Source organism: Apiotrichum porosum (genome assembly GCF_003942205.1).
Source record: "Apiotrichum porosum strain DSM 27194 chromosome Unknown scaffold_19, whole genome shotgun sequence".
Lineage (NCBI taxonomy): Eukaryota > Fungi > Basidiomycota > Tremellomycetes > Trichosporonales > Trichosporonaceae > Apiotrichum > Apiotrichum porosum.
Window position 1 is genome coordinate 92,066 of NW_021167126.1, and position 19,732 is coordinate 111,797.

A 19,732-nucleotide genomic window follows, 5' to 3' on the forward strand; every position below is an offset into this window, starting at 1 on the left:
TACTCGACCAACAGGTTAATGGCGCTTGTATGCCAAGGAGACGGGGAACGAGACGGGCATGGGCGTAAGTGGGGCCTTTTATTCCCTCATGACCACTCTGGACTTGTTGTTGTAGGCGTTGGTCAGTCTTCCCCGTATTCTGCCCATATTGGCCTAAACCAAGGAAGGAAGAGCTTTGGTGTCAACAAACCCGAATGCCATTGAGATCCAGTACCGCGGATACGTGATGTTGTGTAAGCGGGAACGCGGTAGTGAGCCATGTTAAGGGTGCGGCGCGTCCACGCCAAAGGGCAATAAGCGATGGGCGGGTACACTGGCGGCGACGTCATGCATAGTCGTTCTGGAGGAGGCCAGCGTTTCAGCAGACTAGGGGGCGGGAATGATATATCCCACTGTGCTGTTAAGTGCTTTACTGTACATGCTTTAAGAGAGTTTCCAATGTGTAGGAACTCGCCGACGCACAGAGGCCAGGAGCAATGCCTCTCATGAATGTTCTATGGTACCCTCAGTATCCCAGAAACTCTGACGTCCTGGGTCCCTTGCTTGGCATTCTATGAAGCCTGAAACCCGCCAATGGAATCCCCTAACAGGACGACGCGCGACATCATGTGCGGAGACGCACAACAAAAGCAAGCCAACCCCGGGATTCTTGGTGGCAGCGGGACCGTGTTAGGCCAAGAGCGGGAACGGGTCGCGTCAGGTTTCGCCGCCGTTCTTGGTGTATAGGACCAGTAGTTTGGGATGCCGAAAGAGGTCATTAAACGGTACCGTACGCACGCACCGAGAGACGCTCAACCTGTCTGTGGGTTGTGCTGACTTGGACTTGGGGGAACATGCCTGCCGGGATGTGTTGCTTTAGTTGCTTTAGGAAGTCGTCGCCTCCGGGTGTGGCGGCAGAATACCTGTCAGTTGTGGGATGCTATCCCACTGAGAACGGGGCTTGATGTGTCTGGCTAGTCAAGAGCTCTCTGCGGGGGTCAGGTGGTCATATTGGGACGCGAACAGTCCCGCCTGGTGCCAAGCCGTCCAGCGTCCAGCATCATAGTTCCAAAGGAACATTCGTCGGACGGAATTTCTCATCGTCCAAACCTTCCAAGCTTTCCAGAGTCTCCACGGCCTCCAATACTCACCAAACTCGCTGGGAAGCAGCTCTCGGTACTTGCGCATGCTTATAAGCTCACAGATCGCCGAAATAACGTGCAAGGCCTCTCAATAGCATAGTGGTATTGCGCCGGACTGTAAATTGTTAACTGTCTACACCTCCCTTCCGATTGGAAGTTCTCAAATCCGTAGGTCCCCTGTTCGAATCAGGGTTGAGAGACTCCTCTTTTGCCACTGCTGTCGTGTGCATGCATGTGTTTGGAAGGTTGTGGTGGTCAAAAGGTTTGCCGGTGGACATGGTGGTGGGTGGTGGTGGTGGACGATCGGTTGGTGGGTGGGCACGGAATTACTCCGATTTTCTGCCGTCAGAGCGTTTTCGCTGTCGAAAAGCACTCTGCACTCTGTGTACTCCATGTGCTGCTGTGCCGCAGGACTGTGCGATATAGATATGTTAGTGTTTGCTTGCACATCGCCATGGCGCCATGGTTGAAGCGTGACTAATGGGAGGCGCTGTGGATGTGGAGACATTCCGACAGTGGCTGTCAGTGGAGGCCTCCACGGGCCTCCACTGTCTTCTCCACTGGCTTCTCCACTGATCCACCGGCTCCTCCACAGGCTCCTCCACTGCTCCTCATGGCCTCCACTGCCTCCACACCGCAGCGAGATCGCTTGGTCACGGCTTGGTGCAAGTGTGCAGAGTGCCTGCAGCAATGTTGCGAGACAAGGAACATCCTCGGTACGATCACTGCCGCGGATTGATGCGGCCGAGATGGGTGGAAATGTTGATCGGCAACTACAGTGGAGCTCGCCGTTTAGCGCCTGGTCACCGACCACGCCGCCTCCACCTGTTGGATGGAACACGCGCGGTAACAGTCAGAAACCACGCTCCCACACCATGCAAACGATAGAGGAATACGTCTCTGGCATCACTTGTACTCTACAGTGCCAGGCTTGGCTCACTAAAATATACAGAAGAAAAAAACGAGGAAATAGCTCCTCAACATCGTCCCGTAAACCCCAACGCTTCTGGAACACCGCCGGATTCCGGCCCGGTACCTGACAGACTCTATACCATGGCCCCACCCGGCGGCAATCTATAGCTCCAAAGCATGCAAAAGGGTATTCACGCCGCCTGGGCGGCTCGCGGGGTAGTAGATGCGGCAACGGCGTTGGCCTTGCGGTTGGCCAGGATTGTGGGGATCGGGGTCATGGTGTAGTACTGCCATGTCATGGCGAAGCGAGTGAACCCACTGACGGGGGCGTCGGATGTCTGCTGTCCCCTGTTCTTGGGTTTACTGGGGGCCGGAGATTGCGAGCGCGATCGGTTAGGCGATCCAGTGGGGGTCCATGCTGGGGGCTTTGAGCCGTCCTCTACCGTCACTTCTCCGATAAACGGCACACCGACTTCCGCAGCGATCGCTTCGTGGTACGAGTATGCGAGACCACACATGGGAATGTCACGGCCAAGCACGCCAACCTGGGCCTTGAGAAACGCGCGCATGAGATCGGCGCGGTCGCGAAGGAGGATGAAGAGCAGGCCGTGGGGCTGAAAAGAGAGGTGTTAGCAGACATGCCAGTTTCAGGAGTAGGAGATAACAGGGGAATGCGCAGTAGGGGGTGGTGATGGAGGTAAAAAGAGGGCACTCACCTTGACAGCGCTTATCCTGCCTCCCTCGGCGTCGACGACACCCTTGAGTGCACCCAGCTGGCACCTGCATCCGTCAGCGCTGTGGGTCGCTCAATAGCAAAACTCACAAGGCAACGGCGTAGACGTCGTCCGGGGTTATGTCGCGTCCGCGAGTGAATTCAAAATCGATACCAGGGTGCGCGCTGATGCTGTGGCCACGCTTGATGGCGGTTTGCACGCGTTCGAGAGTGGCAGAGGGACGACAGCCAAACTCGGAGCAGTTGACGTTGCAGTATTGTGTGGGCGTGGAAGGTTCACCACGCGTCTGGCTTCGGAGCGCGGCCTGGAAATGGTCAGTCACCTGTCCACAAGGTAGTGTGGCGGCGGCGGCGGCGCCGCAACTCACATCGCGGACCTGGTCCCAGCCGGTCGAGTAGCTTGGTGGCTCTTCGAAGAGATATTCGTTGGACATTGTTGTGGTTGAGAGTGAGTGTGCAGTTGAGGAAGCGAAGGAGTAGGTGAGTTAGGGGCTGTGTTTGGGGGGGATCTCGACGCTCGCTTCACATCTGGCACACTTTAAAGATGTGTGTCAGTCACCCTAGATTGCCGTTTGTCAGCGAGTCAACATCCGGGCCGGACGATTTCCACGTTGCCGCATTCCTCACGTCACATCGCCTTTTCCACGCACAGCACATGCCGCCTGTGCATCTGTCATCCTAAAGGTCAGCTGCTCGTCTCGTGTCAAATGGTCGGGTGACTGTACGCGAATGGCGCGCGCATGCATAGCGCGGCATGTGCCAAGATGGGAACCGCAGGCGGACGCAGGGCGGAGAACCCGTTCTTTTTTTTATCGCCCTCTTGCGGCCGCGGCGGTGCGAAATATCTCAAGAGTCGTTTTCTGGAGATGGGCTGGAGTGCCTGGTGCCATTTGGATTTGTTGGTTGTCCGTCATCGGTTTGTCAGCGCGTCGGTTAGCTAAATATACATTGCCGCGACTTGCTTTGCGTTTGCGTCGTTGCCGCGTTCTCTGCTGGAGCATATGCTTCTGTTACATGCATGTTGACACTGCGTTTAGGAGGCACGTGGCCCGGCAGCAGCCGCAGCGTGTTGCTCTCTTTGAATGCAGCGCATCGGCCGCTAATGTCCAGCGGGGGGGGGGGCATTGGTCTTCACCACTGCCAACGAGCAGTATTTGCTGCGTTGACTGCGGGCGTGTTCCGAAGCCATCACTTGCTGACGCAGCATCGATACACGTCCTTGGCAGACACCACAAGGTGACCAGCAAAGTGACAAACCCATCCCTGCCCACGCATGTGCTCCTGAGAGACCTCTGTTCGTTGCAGCCAACACCCTGTCTACGCCCTGCCTTGTAACATTTGCAGTCCCCGTGACGGTTTTCGAATCTTGTCCGTCGTGACTCGGTTTCGTTCTCGCCAGTTCAGTTCAAACGATTGCCGTCTTGATCTTGACTTGCTCAATCATCGTTACGGCCGCGCCCTTAGCGGCACCCACGGGGATCACAGCGGGGGCCTGAACACGATCAGCCACTCGACCGGGTTCCTATCGCCCACTTACTTGCCGGACAGCAGCAGCAGCGGCAGCCAGTCGCGCCACCTGCGCCTGGGCCGTAGCCTCATGCACCTCCTCGGCCGCCTGGCGCTCCTCAAGCGCTTGCCGGAGCTTGAGGTCGAGGGTGAGGAGGAACGACCGGTCAACTGCAAAAAACGACATGGTCAGCTCGGGGAGTCGCCGGCCGCTTAACACCTGTACACCTAGAGTCCAGACTCACTTTCCCAGGTCTCGGGAATGGCTGCGCGACGTAGGTCGTCTGCGGCGAACAGCATCTCCTGGGACGCGCTGCGGTCCACCAAGATCTGCATGGTCATGCTGTCCACCTCGGTACGCAGCGGTTCCGGAAGTGGACGCGTGGGCGGCAGCGGCACCAGTCCATACTGTCGCAAGATGGGGAATTCGGCCTGGCGCTTGAAGACATAGCCGTTGAACGGGAAGTGGAGGATGGTCATTCCTTTTGGTGCCAACGAGAGGCGATGGGTGGCGTCTGTTGGTGAATACGGGCGACGGTGTGAGTTGATAATAGAGTGGCGAGACGCAGAGATGTGATGCAGCACGAACGATCAGTTCATACTTGAGACGAAGGGGTGTGTGTTCGTACCCATCACCGACATTCATCAGACCACACAGGACGCCACCAGTATCAGGTGATCCGCGTGGTAACGGGGTGCAACAGCTCTCACAGATCTGGGAATGCTTCTCACGGGGTGGTGGCCTCTCAACATGCATGGCGTGTACATTGTAACGGGAGGTCAGTCGTCGAGGTTTGTGTTGAGCCTCGCGTGCCCACAGTTCCACTCCTGTGCACAGAGCCGCAGTCCTTGTGGTGTGACGGAGTGGTGTTTCATCATGGAAGACACACTTGGATCGAGTCGGCCAGACCAGATGGCCATGAGGGTCGAGGACCAGCCGTGAGGGCCACATCTGGGGTCGGCCAATGTGAGCTACATGACTCATCTGCTCCATTTCAGACTACCTTGAGGTGAGAGAGATGGGAAGGGAGGGAGGCCGCTGCGCCGCTGCTCGTCCCATCTCATCTTGCCCTACATCACACCACTCCTGTCCTGGGAGCTAAGGCCTGGCCCAGGCAGGCTTGCATAGCCACATATGGTCATGGAAATCCACAAGGCAGTCATGCAGTCAATAGCGGTTGAAAAGACCATGCTACATGCATCACATTGTCGGCGTCTTGAGGCAACGGCGAGCGCAATTTACCGGTGCTGCTGTCGGTGATCACCGACACACGGGAATGACGCAACTCGACGGAAGCCATCCTGCCCACATCTCCCTCCGTCCATGCTTCCTCTCCATTGCTCTCACATTGACCCACAATGACGCCTAGGATCGCATCCAACTTTCTGACTGGATCGGCGACTCTCCAGCTCGTTCGTGATGGGCAGCTCACAGTTGCGCAGGTAGCTGAAGACCACCTGCGCCGATATGACGAACGAGACGCAACGATCCACGCGTGGAAGGTCCTGGACAAGGAGCGTGTGCGACAAGAAGCAGCACGACTGGACGCAACTCCCGCAGACCAGCGCGGACCACTGCATGGTCTCGTGCTTGGTGTCAAGGATGTATTCTGTGCGTGCGTCACTGCTCCATGCACTCACACACCCAGACACGCGCGACATGCCCACCGAATTCGGCTCCCTCATCTACGAGGGAAACGAGGATCGAGTCGACGCAGCGTCCGTCGCCATCCTCCGTCATCTCGGCGCGTTGGTCTACGGCAAGACTGTAAGCACGCGCGTGTGTCTTCTCGCTGACGCTGGGCGTAGCATACGGCCGAGTTTGCGACCACCAAAGTGGGCCCACCAACGACCAACCCGTTCAATCCCAACCATACCCCCGGCGGCTCGTCATCTGGGTCGGCCGCGGCGGTCAGTGACTGGCAATGTCATGTGGCCATAGGGACTCAGACAGTGAGCTCAAGGCAACTGCGACAGCTCTGACGATCCAGGTCGGTAGCATCATTCGTCCTGCGACGTTCACCGGCATCTTTGGTTTCAAGCCAACGTGGGTAGCTAGGTCTTGCCGAGTGTTGGGACACAGCTGACAGCTTGCAGATGGGGGGCAGTCTCACCCCAAGGTCTCAAGTTTGGATCCATCTCTCTCGACACCTTGGGTGTGTTTGGGCGCTCCATCGAAGACATTCAGCTAGTGTCCCAAGCTCTGGGTGTTCGCGATGATGTTCCACCCCCACTCCGCCCCAAGCCCCTCTCAGAGTGCCGCTTTGCGTACGTCAGGACGGATCAATGGGAGCAAGAGGGCACAGTGCTCGAGGAGCTGCGTTATGCGTGGGCCTCCTCGCGTCGTCGGCTAGTGCGGGCCGGCGCGCATGTCGACGAAATCATACTTCCGCCAGACTTCGACTTTGCCTCTGGCCAGTACCACACAAAGGTCATGGCTGGCGAGGGCCGCTCCATGTTCCTCGCCGAGTACACCACTTCCAAGCCCCAACTGCACCCCATGCTCCTGGACTGGGTCGAGCGGCGCACCAGTCCATCGCGCAAGGAACAGGTTGCGGCATACGACCACATTGCGTCCCTCCGTCCAGTAATTGACGACATTGCGGGACGATATGACGCCCTCATCGCCGCCTCGGCACCAGGCGAGGCGCCGTTTGGCATCGAGAGCACTGGCGATAACCGGCACTGTGGCATGTGGACGGCTTTGCATGTGCCGTGCGTCAATGTTCCCGGGTTTTTCGGGCCCAATGGGCTTCCGGTGGGCTTGACTCTCATTGCCCCAAGGTGGGAAGCAGCTCCAGTGCGTGTTCCTTTGCTGACTGAGTGCAGGTACGAAGACGAGAGGCTGCTGTCGGTGGCATCACAAGTGGCCAAGGTGTGGATGGAGCCTCGACTCGGCCAACCTCCCGCCCCGGACGGTGTCGTGCACCTGTCAACTTGATGCAAAACGTCAAACGAGTGCACGAAAACGACGAAACCATTACAAATAAGTTCTAATGAAGACAAGATCCTGTTAATGTGACAACTCGTGTTCCCATATCAATGTGCTGTGTGGGCTCAGACCGGAATGCGACGGGTTCTGGTATCTGCTGATCATTATCACATCCATGCTATTACAATGCTTTCTTCTAACGTCCCTATTTTTTGATTGCCGTATGAATACCTAGATTTTACAAAGTGTACTTGAAGTGAACACTGCGGTCACCGAGGGCCACGGTGTCGTCCAGAGTGCCACGCTCCTCGGTGAAGCCGCCCTTTGCGGCCTTCTGCTTATTGCGGATGTGCAAGTAGGCCATGGCGATAGCAGCGACGGCAATGAGCGTGGAGCTCATGGCGAGGAGGATCGACGTGCCCTTCTTGTAGTTGGGCGCCTGGGCCTTGGGGAAGAGCCAGGTGGAGAGGATGCCGCCCGCGTTGGAGAAGACAAAGCCCATGACGACGGCGGAGATGCGGCGGTAGTAGCCCTGGTGGTTGTTGGACATCCAGACCGACAGGAGCGGGGCAGCAATGTAGGCGCCCGAGATCATGAAGAAGAGCGAGACGTAGCGGGCGCTCTTGTCGGTGGCGGCTGAGCAGTAGTAGATGGCGTAGCCGATGAGCGAGAGGAAAGTGGAGCCAACGATGAAGGGGCCACGCATGTTGAGCTTGTCCGAGTACCACGAGCACGCAAGCGAGATGACCGTAGAGACCGCGTAAGGGGGAACCGAGTAGAGCTGAACCTTGATGCCGGTGTAGCCGAGCGACGAGCCAACGATCGAGGGAGAGAAGTAGGCCATGGCGAAGAGCGACACACCCGAGCAGAAAAGGGTGGTGGCAATGAGCCACATCTGAGGGGCTGCGAGGGCTCCAAGAACAGCCTTGGCGGAGAAGGCCTCGTGGGTCTCCTCGACCGGGCGGTCGTTGTCGAGGGCGAGAAGGACGGCCTCACGCTCCTCTTCGGTCCAGTAGCCGACAACGGTAGGGTTGTTGGGGAGAATGAAGAACGAGATCATACCGTAGACGGCAGTGATCAGGCCCTCAATGATAAAGATCCACATCCATCCCCTCTTGCCAGCGACGCCTTCCATCTTGAGGATGGCGGCGGCAAGGAGGCCCGAGAAAGCTCCAGCGAGCGATGTGGCACAGAAGAAGAAGGCGGTGCGCTTGCCCAGGTCCTGGCGACGGTAGAAAGTGGCGAGGTAGGTGATGCACGCCGGGATAATGGCACCCTCGGCAGCACCGAGGAAGACTCGGCACAAAACCAGGCCAACGTAGTTGGTGACAAAGCCCTGGCACATGGTAACCACACCCCAAATGACCATGAGCGTGGGCATGAGGATGTTGGGGCCGACAACACGGAGGAGAAGAGTAAGACTGGGTTACGTAAGCCTCTGGAAGCGCAAGTAGCCATGCATTGGCACCCCCAAGACACCCAAAGGTCGTGTCAAAGGAAGTGTGTACTCACGGCATCTCGGCGAGAATGTAGGGAATGTATGTCAAGGTGAGGGCCATCGAGTACTGGTAGTCGGAAAGGCCCAGGTCGGCCTGCAAGCCGGCAGCCTTGGCATTGCCGATGTTGGAACGCTGGTAGTGGTTAGCACACGAAAACTGGCACACCGAGAAAACAGACTATTTATTCTGCCACACTTACGTCAAGGAAAGAGAGAAAGTAGATCATGGTGACGGCAGGAAGGAAGTAGCAGTCGAGCTTGCGAAGACCCGAGGAGAGGGCCTTGGCGTTGGGCTCGACGAAAGTGGTCGACACAGCATCGAGGTTGCCCTTGCCGACTTCGACCTCGTCGATGTGGGTGATGGTGGCCAAGTCCTTCTCTTGCGAAGTCATGATGGAGCAGCGAGGGTGTGTGGGGGGATGGTAGAGGGAGAGGGCTGGTGAGGCTGGAGAAAAAGTCTTGGTCTTGCATCCTCCTGGCCTTTATGTAGCGAGAGCACCGGCCTCAGGAGATTAAGATCGCGGTGTGCAGATTTCATCGCGAGATGGTCGCTGTTGTTCCAGGTCGGGCCACACAGGTCCAGACTGCAGGGAGTTTGGATGGGTTGCCCCGGGGCATTGTGCGGCGGTAGGGTAAAAAATCAGACAAAGTCTTGGCAATTCCCTCAGCGAGCGGCAACGACCCCCGGACGGCAGTGTCTCATCGATCTTGGGCACCAATCGCATCGGCGTCTCCGACCAAGATCGTGCGGTTTGCCGGGGATGGACCGGGGACACTCCGGGGCCGCAACGCGGGGACAACTGGGAGCTGGGGGGCCTATTCGGGGCACCACGAGACCGTCCTGCCAAGACTGCTCCTGGGTAGTGGTCGTCAACGGTGGAGGCGTCAGCCATGCAGACGCTGACCTGATTCATGCAAAGCTGGGGATCTTGGAAGAAGCTACATCCTCGGTCTGTGAGAGTCCAGACCTTCACCCCACAGATGGCCGCCGATATCGGTGTGTCGGTCACCAAGGTGCCGCGGCCTGTGGCATGGCACCGACATCTCCACCTACCAGCTCGCACAGCTGAAAACGTTTACCCGTCCGCCTTTCCCATGCCCACCATATGCTGTTGCAGGGAATATGGCTTCTTCGACTCCTGGGGAGTACCTGAGTGCTGCAAGCCTCGTGGCGTGTGTATGCTGCCGGCGCTGTGCCCAATCGTATTTACTTGTTGGGGTTGACGAGTGCGCGCAGCAAGCTGTGGGAACTGCGTTCAATGCCAAGCCGAACGGTTTCGGTCCGCCAGCTGCGGGGCCGGGCAGCCTACAACATGTTTGTCGCTGGCCTTTGCATTTGGCTTTTCATTTGGCCTGATTCACGGGATCACGGGGCGCATGCGGACCGTGGGGCCGTGGAGATGATGGGTGGCCGTCCGGGGCCGGCGGCGAGGAGTGAGTGACTGCATTCAGACGTGGTTGGCAGCGTCACAGTGGCTGACATGGCATTAATATCCTAGCTGTGGTGACATGTCCTTTGTCCGGCACCATGTAGGGGCCATGGCTCCCGGAGGATCGTACGGTCCTCGTTTATGACTGAAAGATGCGACTGTGCGAAACAGAAGCAAGCCACTTATGCTCGCTCGCGATTTCTGGAGAGTAACAGGACATGGGGCACCCGATGTGTGACCCTGTACCCCGCACGCCATTCCATGGACTACGCTGATATCTGATGGGGCTGTGACCATGATACATGTCACTCAAAGGTCAATGGGACCTTCGTTGAGGCGACAGCGCTGCATACGTTGGACGGTTCGTCGACGTTGACTTGCCGTCCACTGTCAACTGCCACACCTTGTCGCCTGTGGATCACTCTGGCTGTCCGTCCTTCCCTCCGCCGATCGCTGCCTCCTTGCTTCCTTTCCGCAACCTCAACTCACTGATCACTGATCACTGCAGTTCTTTCCACCATCTCCACTCCTCCTCTTACATCTCCATCCACCTGCTGTCTCTCTTTCCTACATCGTCAAACACTGCCAAACGGCATATCCGCTCTACACCCGCCTCTGCGGCTTCCCACGTCATCAATTATGGGAGGAGCGGGGTCAAAAGTATCAACCACCGTGCGCGCGCCTGATCACGACGCGTTTGTTGTGACGGGCCAACATGGCCATGACGACGAGGACAACAAGACTGCGTTCATGCAGTCGTGGATAGCAAACAGCGTTATCCAACACGACAACAAGTACGGTGCAGACCTCGATCAAGTTCACGAGGGCCGTTTCCTTTGCCAAATCACGAACGTAGGTTCTTCACGCGGTAATGCTGCTGACCTCGCAGTTCACCACCTTTCGCACGTCGCAAGACCCCCACGCGATCGTCCACGCTGTTGTCGCGGACCGTACACACTGGGTGAACGTTGCGTTTGACCCAGACGTGACAGACAAGCACGAGCGGTTGGTCGTCTTTATCTTGCCCACCACTCTGCTGACAATCCAGCTCCATCGGCGGCGAGGAACCTGAACGTCTCACATCGCACCTCCGCGCTACCGTTCGCATCAACCAGTTCCAGATCCAGCTCACTGGACCGATCCGTCGTGAAGGGGTTGAGCCACCCATTCCCCGTGTCCAGTTTCTTGTCCTCTCCTGGGACATTGTTGGTGGTGACCGCCGAGACTCGGTATTCTTCCCTGGCGCTCGTGAAGTTGGAACCAGGACAAGGGACACCAAGCAGAGGAAGGTGTTGAGAAAGTGGTGGGCTGGAATGTAGGTACAGGTTACAGGATTCCTGTAAATAGCTGACCATCAGAACAAGCTCTCAAGTCTCTGCCCCACATCCCTCTATCCAGCTTCCCGTTCAAACACCCATCAAACCCATGTCGCGCGCAAGCTCTGTGCGCGCCTCGGTGCCACCTGCCGGCACTGATGGCAGGGGCTTTATCCCAATGCAAGAGGCACTGGCGCGTTCCCTCGGCCCTCATGCCAAGAAACGAAAGCCTGTCCCAATGCGTATGGGCGCCGAGCTCATCTCGCCAGACCAGCAAGAGCTTCTCAAGAGCATCACTGTTTTTGGAGTGAACATTGGCGTTTTGCCAGAGCACGCCGCCATTTCGCAGGAGCAAGGTGCCACCTCGTACGAGCAGGACGTGGCCGACGCCGAAGCGATGGAACCGGATCTTGCCCACAGCAATCCGTCAAATGGTCACTCGCAACCCTCCAACGGCCAGTCGGGAGGCTCGTTGGAATCCCAAGTCAGCTATCCCTCTCCTGCGCCTACCCGTCACACCGAGTCTGCCGGCGGGTCAAGCCCAGCACCAGCCACCCCTTTGTCAAACTTGGCATCCGTGGACTCTCCATCCCCAGCAGCGGTGGATGTGATGGATGTGAGCGACGATAGCGATGCCGATGATGCGGTTTTACAACGTCTCATGATGGAACCGCCCGCCCGACCTGCGCCACGGTCGAGGTCAGTTGCCGAGAGCAGCGAGTGCGAGGAGATACCGATTCGCAAGCCCTACGCTCGCGCGCCAGTCAGGCGCCAGACAGGTGCGGCTTTTGCTGTCGCCCAGCATGAACCCTCTCCTTCTCCTCCCGTGCAAGAGAAGGCGTCTAGCCCAGTGGGTGGCGACACGGACGACGAGGACTTGTCCGACTACGAACTCCAGCAACGTAACGTCCTCAAGGCCACAGCGCGAAAGTTTGACGAGGCAGCGGTCGAAGAGTCGCTCTCCCAGTCGCAAGATTCGTCACAGTTTGATCTGTCAAAGTATGCGCCCACTCCATCTGTCGCCCCAAAGGAGGGAGTCCTTGTCGAGACAACCGACGAGAGCGATCCGAAGGAACCTGCCACACCTGCTCCGCCTGCTACCAAAGCTCGTCCTCCCACCAGCACCGCCCCGGCCAAGCGACCTCGCTGGTCGACAGTTATAGACAACGCGCCACCTGAGCCTGATGCAGAGGCCACACGGGTTACCAAGCGACCTCGTGAGCCTGTCGCAACACCCGAGCAACACAGCGCCAAGCGACTGCGTGCGACCGTGGCCACCCCCCTAGGCTCCGAGAAGCATTCTGCAGGCGACGACAGCCGCGAGACTACTACACTCCACCACAGGCAGTCACTTGTCCAGGCCAGCCGAGCCACCCCCACTCAACCTCGAGCGCCCAAACCAGCAACTTCGAGCACCCCAAAGACACCAGTCGTCAAGGCGGAACCGGCGACCATGGCCAGCTCGTGTGCCATGAGTGTTGAGCCAGTCCCGGACCGCCACCGGGCTACCCAACGCTGGCCCACTATCTCTCCACCACCTCCATCCACGCCGCTGCAACCGCCAATGTCCGTCTCCCGGGCCACGCCAGCCACGTCGCCAGTCCCCGCCGCTCAGGCCACGCCGGCGTTCGTGAGCCAGCAAACACCTGCTTCCACAGCTCGGCCTACAGCTTCCACAGCAGTCAAGCTGAATGGCTGGATGCCGGACCTGCATGTCAAGGGGGGCCTGTCGCGCAAGTTTTTGGCCAATGCCGTGGCCGGTGCTACTGAAGCGAGGAATAAGCAGAGGCGGAGGAGCGGGAGTGCCAAGTCTGAGCTGAAGGGGACGGCGGCCCGAAAGACGCTCACGTGAGACGAGTAATGACGACAGAGGGTGACATGTAAGTCAGATGAAGGGGGAGATGAACCAGCCAAGACAACCGTTGCATGTAAAAAAAAAAACGAAATGAACTGTACTACACACTCTACTTCTTCAGGACGTCGGTGACGTACTTGTCCCAACCCATCTCCTCGAGCACCTCAGCCTTGTCGAGCACCTCCTCCTCGAGGGCCTTGGAGTACTTCTCCGTGTCGACCTGCAGGTCGTTGACGGAGGTACCGAGAATCCTAATTGCCAAGAGCGCCGCGTTGGTGCTGTTGTTAATTCCGACGGTGGCGACGGGGATACCGCGGGGCATCTGGATGATGGAGTAGAGCGAGTCAACGCCATCGAGCACCGACGCCTTGACGGGCACACCGATGACGGGGACGCTGGTCTCGGACGCGACCATGCCTGGCAGGTGGGCCGCACCGCCTGCGCCGGCGATGATGGCGCGGAGGCCGCGCGACGCTGCGGCACGGGCGTACTGCACCATCCTGTCCGGGGTGCGGTGGGCCGACGTAATGGTCAGCTCGTACGCGACGCCAAACTTGTCGAGAATCTTGGTGGCGGGGAGCATGGTCGGGAGGTCGCTGTCCGAGCCCATGATGATGCCGACGAGGGGCTGGGCGTGCGAGTGTCCCGCGACGGGGGCGGCCGCGACGCTGTCGATGAACGTGGCGTCGAGGTCGGGCTGGGCCTCGAGCAACGTGCGGACCGCACCGCGCACCTCGGCGTCACTGGGACCACAGACGGTGATGTGACCCATCTTACGGGCACGGCGCGAGGCGGCCTTGCCGTACAGGTGGACTGTGGCGCCTGGAACGGCCAGGGAGGCATCGGCAATGTCCTCCACGGGACCCATCGAGTCGTCGACACCAAGGACGTTCACCATGGCCGCCGAGGGAACACGGAGGGAGGTGTCGCCCAGAGGCAATGACAGGATGGCACGCAGGTGGTTCTCAAACTGGGACGTGTGGCACGCCTCAATGGTGTGGTGACCCGAGTTGTGAGGGCGGGGAGCAATCTCGTTCAGGAGCAGCGAACCTGGAGAGGGGGAGGAAAAAAGCCGTGTCAGTGAAATGCGCAGTCCAATCAGGTAGGCTGATATCGGCCAGGGGCATACTCACCGTCAGGGAGGAGGAACATCTCGACTCCAAAGATGCCGGCACCGTCGAGGGTGGCCACGGCCTTTTCAGCGAGCTCGCGAGCGCGCTGGTTGACGCCGACCATGCCGGCTTCTGGGCGGAGGGGCGCAAAGCAGACGCGGAGAATCGAATCGCGGTGGATCGTCTCGACAGCATCATACGACCGCACCTCTCCCTTGGTGTTGCGCACAACCATGACAGCCACCTCCTTGACAAACTGTGCCCAGCCCTCGGCGTAGAGAGGGCGGTCGCCGAGGAACTCGAGCGCGGCAGCGACATGGCGGGGCTCGGTGCTCTTGAGGGGGAAGTTGCCGCGGCCGTCGTATGCAAGCGTGCGGGCCTTGAGCATGAGGGGGAGACCGAGCTTGTCGGCAATGGCAACGACATCGTCGTGTGTGGGGTTTGCGGGAAGAGCAGCAAACGGCGCGCACGCGATACCCTGCTCGTGCAGGTGCTGGTGCTGGAGGTACTTGTCCTGGATCAAGCGAATGGTCTTTCCCGAAGGGTGGACCTCGCAAAGACCTTCCCTCTCGACGGCCTCGAGCACGTCGGCGTTGACGTGCTCAATCTCAACAGTGAGCACATCGCACTTCTTGGCCAGGGCGCGGATGTGCTCCTCGCTCTTGAAGGGGCCGTCCAGGTGGTCCTCGTTGAGGGGGGCAAGGAGGGTCTGCTTGGCGGGCGTGTAGTCTCCCTCGTCGAGGATGATGAGGGGAATGCCGAGCAAAGCCGCGGGGTGCGTGAGCATGCGGCCGAGCTGGCCACCGCCTGAGGAATGGAGTTAGGAGCTGCAGAGTGGAGGAGGATGGGTGGAGTATATTGGTTTTGTCGAGAAGCGGAGGGTGCGGGCAGAGTACGCACCGAGGATGCCAACGGTCTTTTTGGGCGCCATGCTGTCTGAGATGAAGAGGGTGTGTGGTTTAAGAGAGTTGAGAGAGAGTGCAACAAAGAGGAAAGAGTCGACTCGCTATCGCTGGCCCCCTGTGCGTGCTCCCACTCCCTTTGCTTTCATCATTTACAAGGAAGGGCCCTGGAGGTGTTGAACTTTTGGAATCTGACCACGTGAATTTGATCCCGCTAGGCCGCTAGCCGCCGCTGGCCCGGCACCACCGTGTGGTGACGGATGACGAGGACGAGGACTGCTGCATCGACCGTTGTTCCTCCACACTCTCGCCGACACCAACAGCTGAGGGCCAACACCAAAACAACATGGAGCAGATCCAGGCGCCCTCCGCGCTGTCCCAGTCGCAGTTCTCGCCCACCGCCAGCGCCCTCCACGTCGCCTCGGTGCAGCACAACATTCGCGTACTCGGCCAGGTCGCAACAGTGAGTGTCTGGCGCTGTCCCGCTGCTGCTGTCACTGTTTCGTGGATCGGCAGCCATGTGCAGTGCTCGCATTTGATATAGAGGGCTTGTCATACGCGTTCTATTATCCTGGAGCTGGCACTGGCACTTTGTTACGTATCGCTGGCCCATACCGCCAAGGAACCAGCTGGACCGTCTCGCCGCCGGCCTCCACGCTCGGGAAGAGCAAGCCTTGAACACAGCCCAACTAACACCTCCACAGCTTACAGCCTGCTTTGCTGGCCTCGTCGCCGGCATCATCGGCCTGACAAATTGGTCCGGGTTCGCGCTCTACCTCCTCACATCGCTCGCCTCGGGAGCCACCGTCGCCGCGCTCAAGTGCCACGGCAACGTCGGCAAGTACTCGCCCCAGGCTCACGCGAGCGCTGGTCCGCAAGGCGCCGCGCAAGTGGTTGCCTGGAAGGGATGGCTGGGCGTGATGGGTATTGGACAGGAAAACCTCTTGGGCTTTTTGCTGTTCTGGATTGGAGGATATGCCCTCATTCACGGTGAGTTCCGTCACCTGACATCCAACCGGTAATAGTGGAAGCTGACATATGGCACAGTGTATGACTAGAAGTGTAGACTATGGGCTTAATGCAGGTACTTACATTGCTTTTGACATCTGTTTACAAGTCTACAACGGGGGCAACGGCGACTGACTATTAGGGCTCCTTCTACATCCTAGTACAGAGTGCCGTTGGGCATACGCGTACGCGAGTTATCCGCACATGACCACGGCGAGCTGTGCTCGTCCGCGTTGATGAGGTCAATGACCGCCGCATACGTTCCCGCGACGGTGCAATAGATGGCGATAACGAACACGAACAGGGCCCAACTTCCGTGGAGCTTGGTCCAGAGCGAGCGGGTGGCCGGGTCCTTGCCACGCCAACAGTCGTACCACCACATGCAGGCGAACGGGATAAACGTCATGATGGGACTGAAGAGCGCGCCGACAAACTGGACCAGGGCGCCAAAGTCGGGAATGGCCGAGGCGACGACGTACGCGATGATGGTGCAGGTAAGGGTGCACGCGAGCCAGGTGAACCAGTGGGTGAACGAGTTGGAGGTGAGATGCTTTGTGCCGCGCAAAAGGCGGACAAAGACGTACTTTGCTGGCAAGTGGGTGTACATGCACAGTGTAACGAGGAGACCCGGGATGGCGATGCCGTAGCAGACTCGCTTCATGACCCGGCCGGCCGTGCCAAGGGCAGGGTTGGAGACGTACTGTCCGACCATGGCGTAGACTGCGGCGGCAATGGACGTGTACAGCAGCGTCACAAAGATTTGCGAGACGAGCAAGGAACGCGTAAACTGGCGAGGCTCGCGCATCTCGGAGATGATGCCAAAGTACGCCGGGAGGGCACCACAGGCAAAGACAACGGACGACACGGCGTTCATGGCGTCGGAAAACGAGGGGTTGTTGATGAGCTTGATGTTTCTGTCCCACGGTCCCTCGTTGGGCGCGTCGGCCGGGCGGTCCTCGATGCCGACAGCCACAGTCAAGGTGAGGATCGAGGCCACGATGGAGATACATCCGATCCAGCCCAGCCACGAGATTTCGCCGAGGGTGCGGATCGAGCCCGTGAGGAAACCGCACACGGCCGCAACGGCGACAAAGACTGCAGTGCACGTTGCGTGGAGGGAGACGGCATTGAGCGAGACGGAGAGCGAGACGATGCCGCCCGCAGCCGTCATGATCATGAACAGGAAGAAGCAGATGGCGAGGCATTCGCGACCGATAGGTCCCCACATGACGGTTCCGACGTCGGGCACGGCATAAACTTCAGGATGAAGGAGCTTGAATTGGCCGAGAACCCAGGCGCACCCTGTGAGACATTGTCAGATACAGAGCATGGTGCAGGTGAGGCGAGGTCGGTGCGACACTTACAAGTGCACAGAATCATGACGAAAACAATGATAATGATACCGGGAATGAACCCAAGCGTGTGGAGCACAAGCGGCAGCGAGAGCACACCGATGCCCACACTTCCCTTGGTCATGAGCACCGTGGACCCAATCCAGCCGACATTGCGGTAGTTGGGGCCCTTGCCCGCTTCCACAGTGCCAAACACTGCGTCACTGACCCCACCACCGCCGCCGCCGCCACCACCACCACCATTGTCATCGAACCCGGCATCGCTCTTGGACACGATAGAGTACGAGTCGTAGTTGTCGAGAACTTCATCGGGCACACCACCGTCGTCCATCAGCGGGCTGTGGCGTCCGCGACGATGGCGGTGGTGGGGCGGGGCTTGCGGGTCCGGTCCGTCGTGCGGGACAGGAATACGGTGGATGTGATGCTGGTGAGGTTGCTGCGGCGTGTGCGACAGGTGTGGCACATCGTGCTGGTACTGCGCATAGTTTGGGTTGTCCGGGTCGTCCATGAGCGGGACGTGGAACTTGCCCTCTTCGTCACGGGGGACACGCCTGAGAAATGGATTGTTCGCGTCCGACATGGGTGCTGGTGGCGGGTGACGGAGTGGCTGGGGCTGCGGGGATGGCGAGGACATCCTGGGGGTGAGGGGGAGTGAGGAGGAGGGGTTTGGCATTGTCTCGTTCAAGAGAGGTGGGTCGTGGTTGCTTTAAGAGGCTCGGACAAGGGGTGTCGGGCTCGGGAGTGGGCAGGCCGGTCACCACCGTCGGCCTGTGTGATCGCAATGTTTACACCGGCTCGCGGCAACATGACGCAATGGTACTGCCGGTCTGCGATCGTGACGACATGTTGAGATGCAACTTGTACCCGACCCGACGTCTTTCGGCTGCATAGCAAGTCCGATCTCCGAACAGTGAGGGCGCCGAGATCCAGAAGGCCGAGGCGGGAGGTGACAGTAAGCGGACCTGGGCGCGTCGAACCCAGGTTAACGCTGTCCTGGTTTGATTCTTCATGTTGCGGCGAACGACTCTGTGAGCTGCAAGAGGATGTGAGTATTGTCAGTTTGAGGACTCCTGTATCCAGTTGGATGGGCATCTGTTTACGCAATCCTGGGTCGTGCAGGCAGTGTACATGCAAAATGCTGAGTTGTGGTCTCCGTCCGTCTCCTCGTCCTATCGCCTGTCCTCCTCGCCGGTCGTCTGAACTGTTCGTTTTTTCTTGCTCATTACTACTCCCTTGGCAGACCGGTACGCGAGTCGACAGCCTTCTCAGGACACAGTGCGGCGCTGATGGTACGGCCTTCCTCTGAGAGGAGGTTGTAGGTGGAAGCAGCGTTACGCTGGTTATTGGTATTAGCACCTGGTAGCCATCGCGATGTAGCTGTCGCAGAGCCTCAGACTCACCGTGTCCATAACGTCGAGCTGGATGCCCAGGCTCGAAATGTAGTCGCGGATAAACTTGGGGGCAGGGAGGACGCGCGCGCCGGTACCGAGCACAAGAATCTCTATGGCAAGGGGTCAGCTCAGTCAATCAATCGGACAGGCCAGCTGTCCGGGCCCAGCACATTTAACACTCACCGGGCCGAGGCACCAGCCTCTCAAACACCTCAAAACGCTCCTTTGTCCACCCCTTCCAAGCTCCTTCCAGTGTGCCTCCAGCCTCGAGGTGAGGCGGATCCACGTCCCACATGAACGCCCTGCCGTCGGCAAAAATCACGCCACCGGGAACCACCAGGCCGTCGGAAAGGAGGAAACCGTCGTTGGTGAGCTTGTCGACAGACAAGGGGGGGTTGTCGGATGCCTCGAAAAGGTTCGTGAGGCCCGAAAAGGCGGGTCGAGTGGTGTGGAATGTGCGCGCGGTGGGGCGAGCAAGACGTGTGCTCGCGAGAGGAGCTCGCAGGAGGGCCGTACGGAGCATCATGGTGAGATGGATGTTGTTGAAGAGATCTGAGAAGAGACGAGGTTGAAGTGGGATCTCGATCGTCATAGCGGAAGCAATTCCAGCGGCCGGCCCCAGGATGCACCCATCTTTACATTAGCCCACGCAGTAAGATGTCTA

At 58.8% G+C, this 19,732-nt stretch overlaps 9 protein-coding genes and 1 non-coding gene across 10 annotated transcripts; 4 read left to right on the forward strand and 6 right to left on the reverse strand.

Annotated features, from left to right (window-relative positions):
• Nucleotides 1-1,206: 1,206 nt before the first annotated feature.
• Nucleotides 1,207-1,321, forward strand: EHS24_003849. The gene has a single exon. It is a non-coding gene; the product is annotated as a tRNA-Tyr (tRNA).
• Nucleotides 1,322-2,224: 903 nt separating this feature from the next.
• On the reverse strand, nt 2,225-3,200 carry EHS24_003850 (uncharacterized protein; the record flags this gene model as incomplete). Its single annotated transcript, XM_028619487.1, has 4 exons — nt 2,225-2,647; nt 2,750-2,813; nt 2,857-3,071; nt 3,135-3,200. 4 exons carry the CDS (start codon nt 3,198-3,200, stop codon nt 2,225-2,227), a joined length of 768 nt encoding a protein of 255 aa, XP_028472060.1.
• Nucleotides 3,201-4,171: 971 nt separating this feature from the next.
• On the reverse strand, nt 4,172-4,752 carry EHS24_003851 (uncharacterized protein; the record flags this gene model as incomplete). The annotated part of the gene is made up of 3 exons (XM_028619488.1): nt 4,172-4,258; nt 4,304-4,443; nt 4,518-4,752. 3 exons carry the CDS (start codon nt 4,750-4,752, stop codon nt 4,172-4,174), a joined length of 462 nt encoding a protein of 153 aa, XP_028472061.1.
• Nucleotides 4,753-5,631: 879 nt separating this feature from the next.
• On the forward strand, nt 5,632-7,213 carry EHS24_003852 (uncharacterized protein; the record flags this gene model as incomplete). Its single annotated transcript, XM_028619489.1, has 6 exons — nt 5,632-5,884; nt 5,922-6,040; nt 6,082-6,183; nt 6,264-6,319; nt 6,370-7,056; nt 7,102-7,213. 6 exons carry the CDS (start codon nt 5,632-5,634, stop codon nt 7,211-7,213), a joined length of 1,329 nt encoding a protein of 442 aa, XP_028472062.1.
• A 229-nt stretch (nt 7,214-7,442) lies between these two features.
• On the reverse strand, nt 7,443-9,094 carry EHS24_003853 (uncharacterized protein; the record flags this gene model as incomplete). Its single annotated transcript, XM_028619490.1, has 3 exons — nt 7,443-8,625; nt 8,717-8,835; nt 8,903-9,094. 3 exons carry the CDS (start codon nt 9,092-9,094, stop codon nt 7,443-7,445), a joined length of 1,494 nt encoding a protein of 497 aa, XP_028472063.1.
• Nucleotides 9,095-10,771: 1,677 nt separating this feature from the next.
• Nucleotides 10,772-13,300, forward strand: EHS24_003854 (uncharacterized protein; the record flags this gene model as incomplete). The annotated part of the gene is made up of 4 exons (XM_028619491.1): nt 10,772-10,984; nt 11,022-11,137; nt 11,181-11,447; nt 11,497-13,300. The coding sequence occupies 4 exons, from the start codon at nt 10,772-10,774 to the stop codon at nt 13,298-13,300; spliced, it is 2,400 nt and encodes a 799-aa protein (XP_028472064.1).
• Nucleotides 13,301-13,412: 112 nt separating this feature from the next.
• Nucleotides 13,413-15,346, reverse strand: ADE2 (phosphoribosylaminoimidazole carboxylase ade2; the record flags this gene model as incomplete). Its single annotated transcript, XM_028619492.1, has 3 exons — nt 13,413-14,353; nt 14,437-15,222; nt 15,316-15,346. 3 exons carry the CDS (start codon nt 15,344-15,346, stop codon nt 13,413-13,415), a joined length of 1,758 nt encoding a protein of 585 aa, XP_028472065.1.
• A 317-nt stretch (nt 15,347-15,663) lies between these two features.
• EHS24_003856 (uncharacterized protein) lies at nt 15,664-16,375 on the forward strand (the record flags this gene model as incomplete). Its single annotated transcript, XM_028619493.1, has 3 exons — nt 15,664-15,780; nt 16,022-16,307; nt 16,365-16,375. 3 exons carry the CDS (start codon nt 15,664-15,666, stop codon nt 16,373-16,375), a joined length of 414 nt encoding a protein of 137 aa, XP_028472066.1.
• Nucleotides 16,376-16,482: 107 nt separating this feature from the next.
• Nucleotides 16,483-18,311, reverse strand: EHS24_003857 (uncharacterized protein; the record flags this gene model as incomplete). Its single annotated transcript, XM_028619494.1, has 2 exons — nt 16,483-17,627; nt 17,690-18,311. The coding sequence occupies 2 exons, from the start codon at nt 18,309-18,311 to the stop codon at nt 16,483-16,485; spliced, it is 1,767 nt and encodes a 588-aa protein (XP_028472067.1).
• Nucleotides 18,312-18,902: 591 nt separating this feature from the next.
• EHS24_003858 (uncharacterized protein) lies at nt 18,903-19,594 on the reverse strand (the record flags this gene model as incomplete). The annotated part of the gene is made up of 3 exons (XM_028619495.1): nt 18,903-19,013; nt 19,078-19,178; nt 19,252-19,594. 3 exons carry the CDS (start codon nt 19,592-19,594, stop codon nt 18,903-18,905), a joined length of 555 nt encoding a protein of 184 aa, XP_028472068.1.
• Between the last annotated feature and the right edge of the window lie 138 nt (nt 19,595-19,732).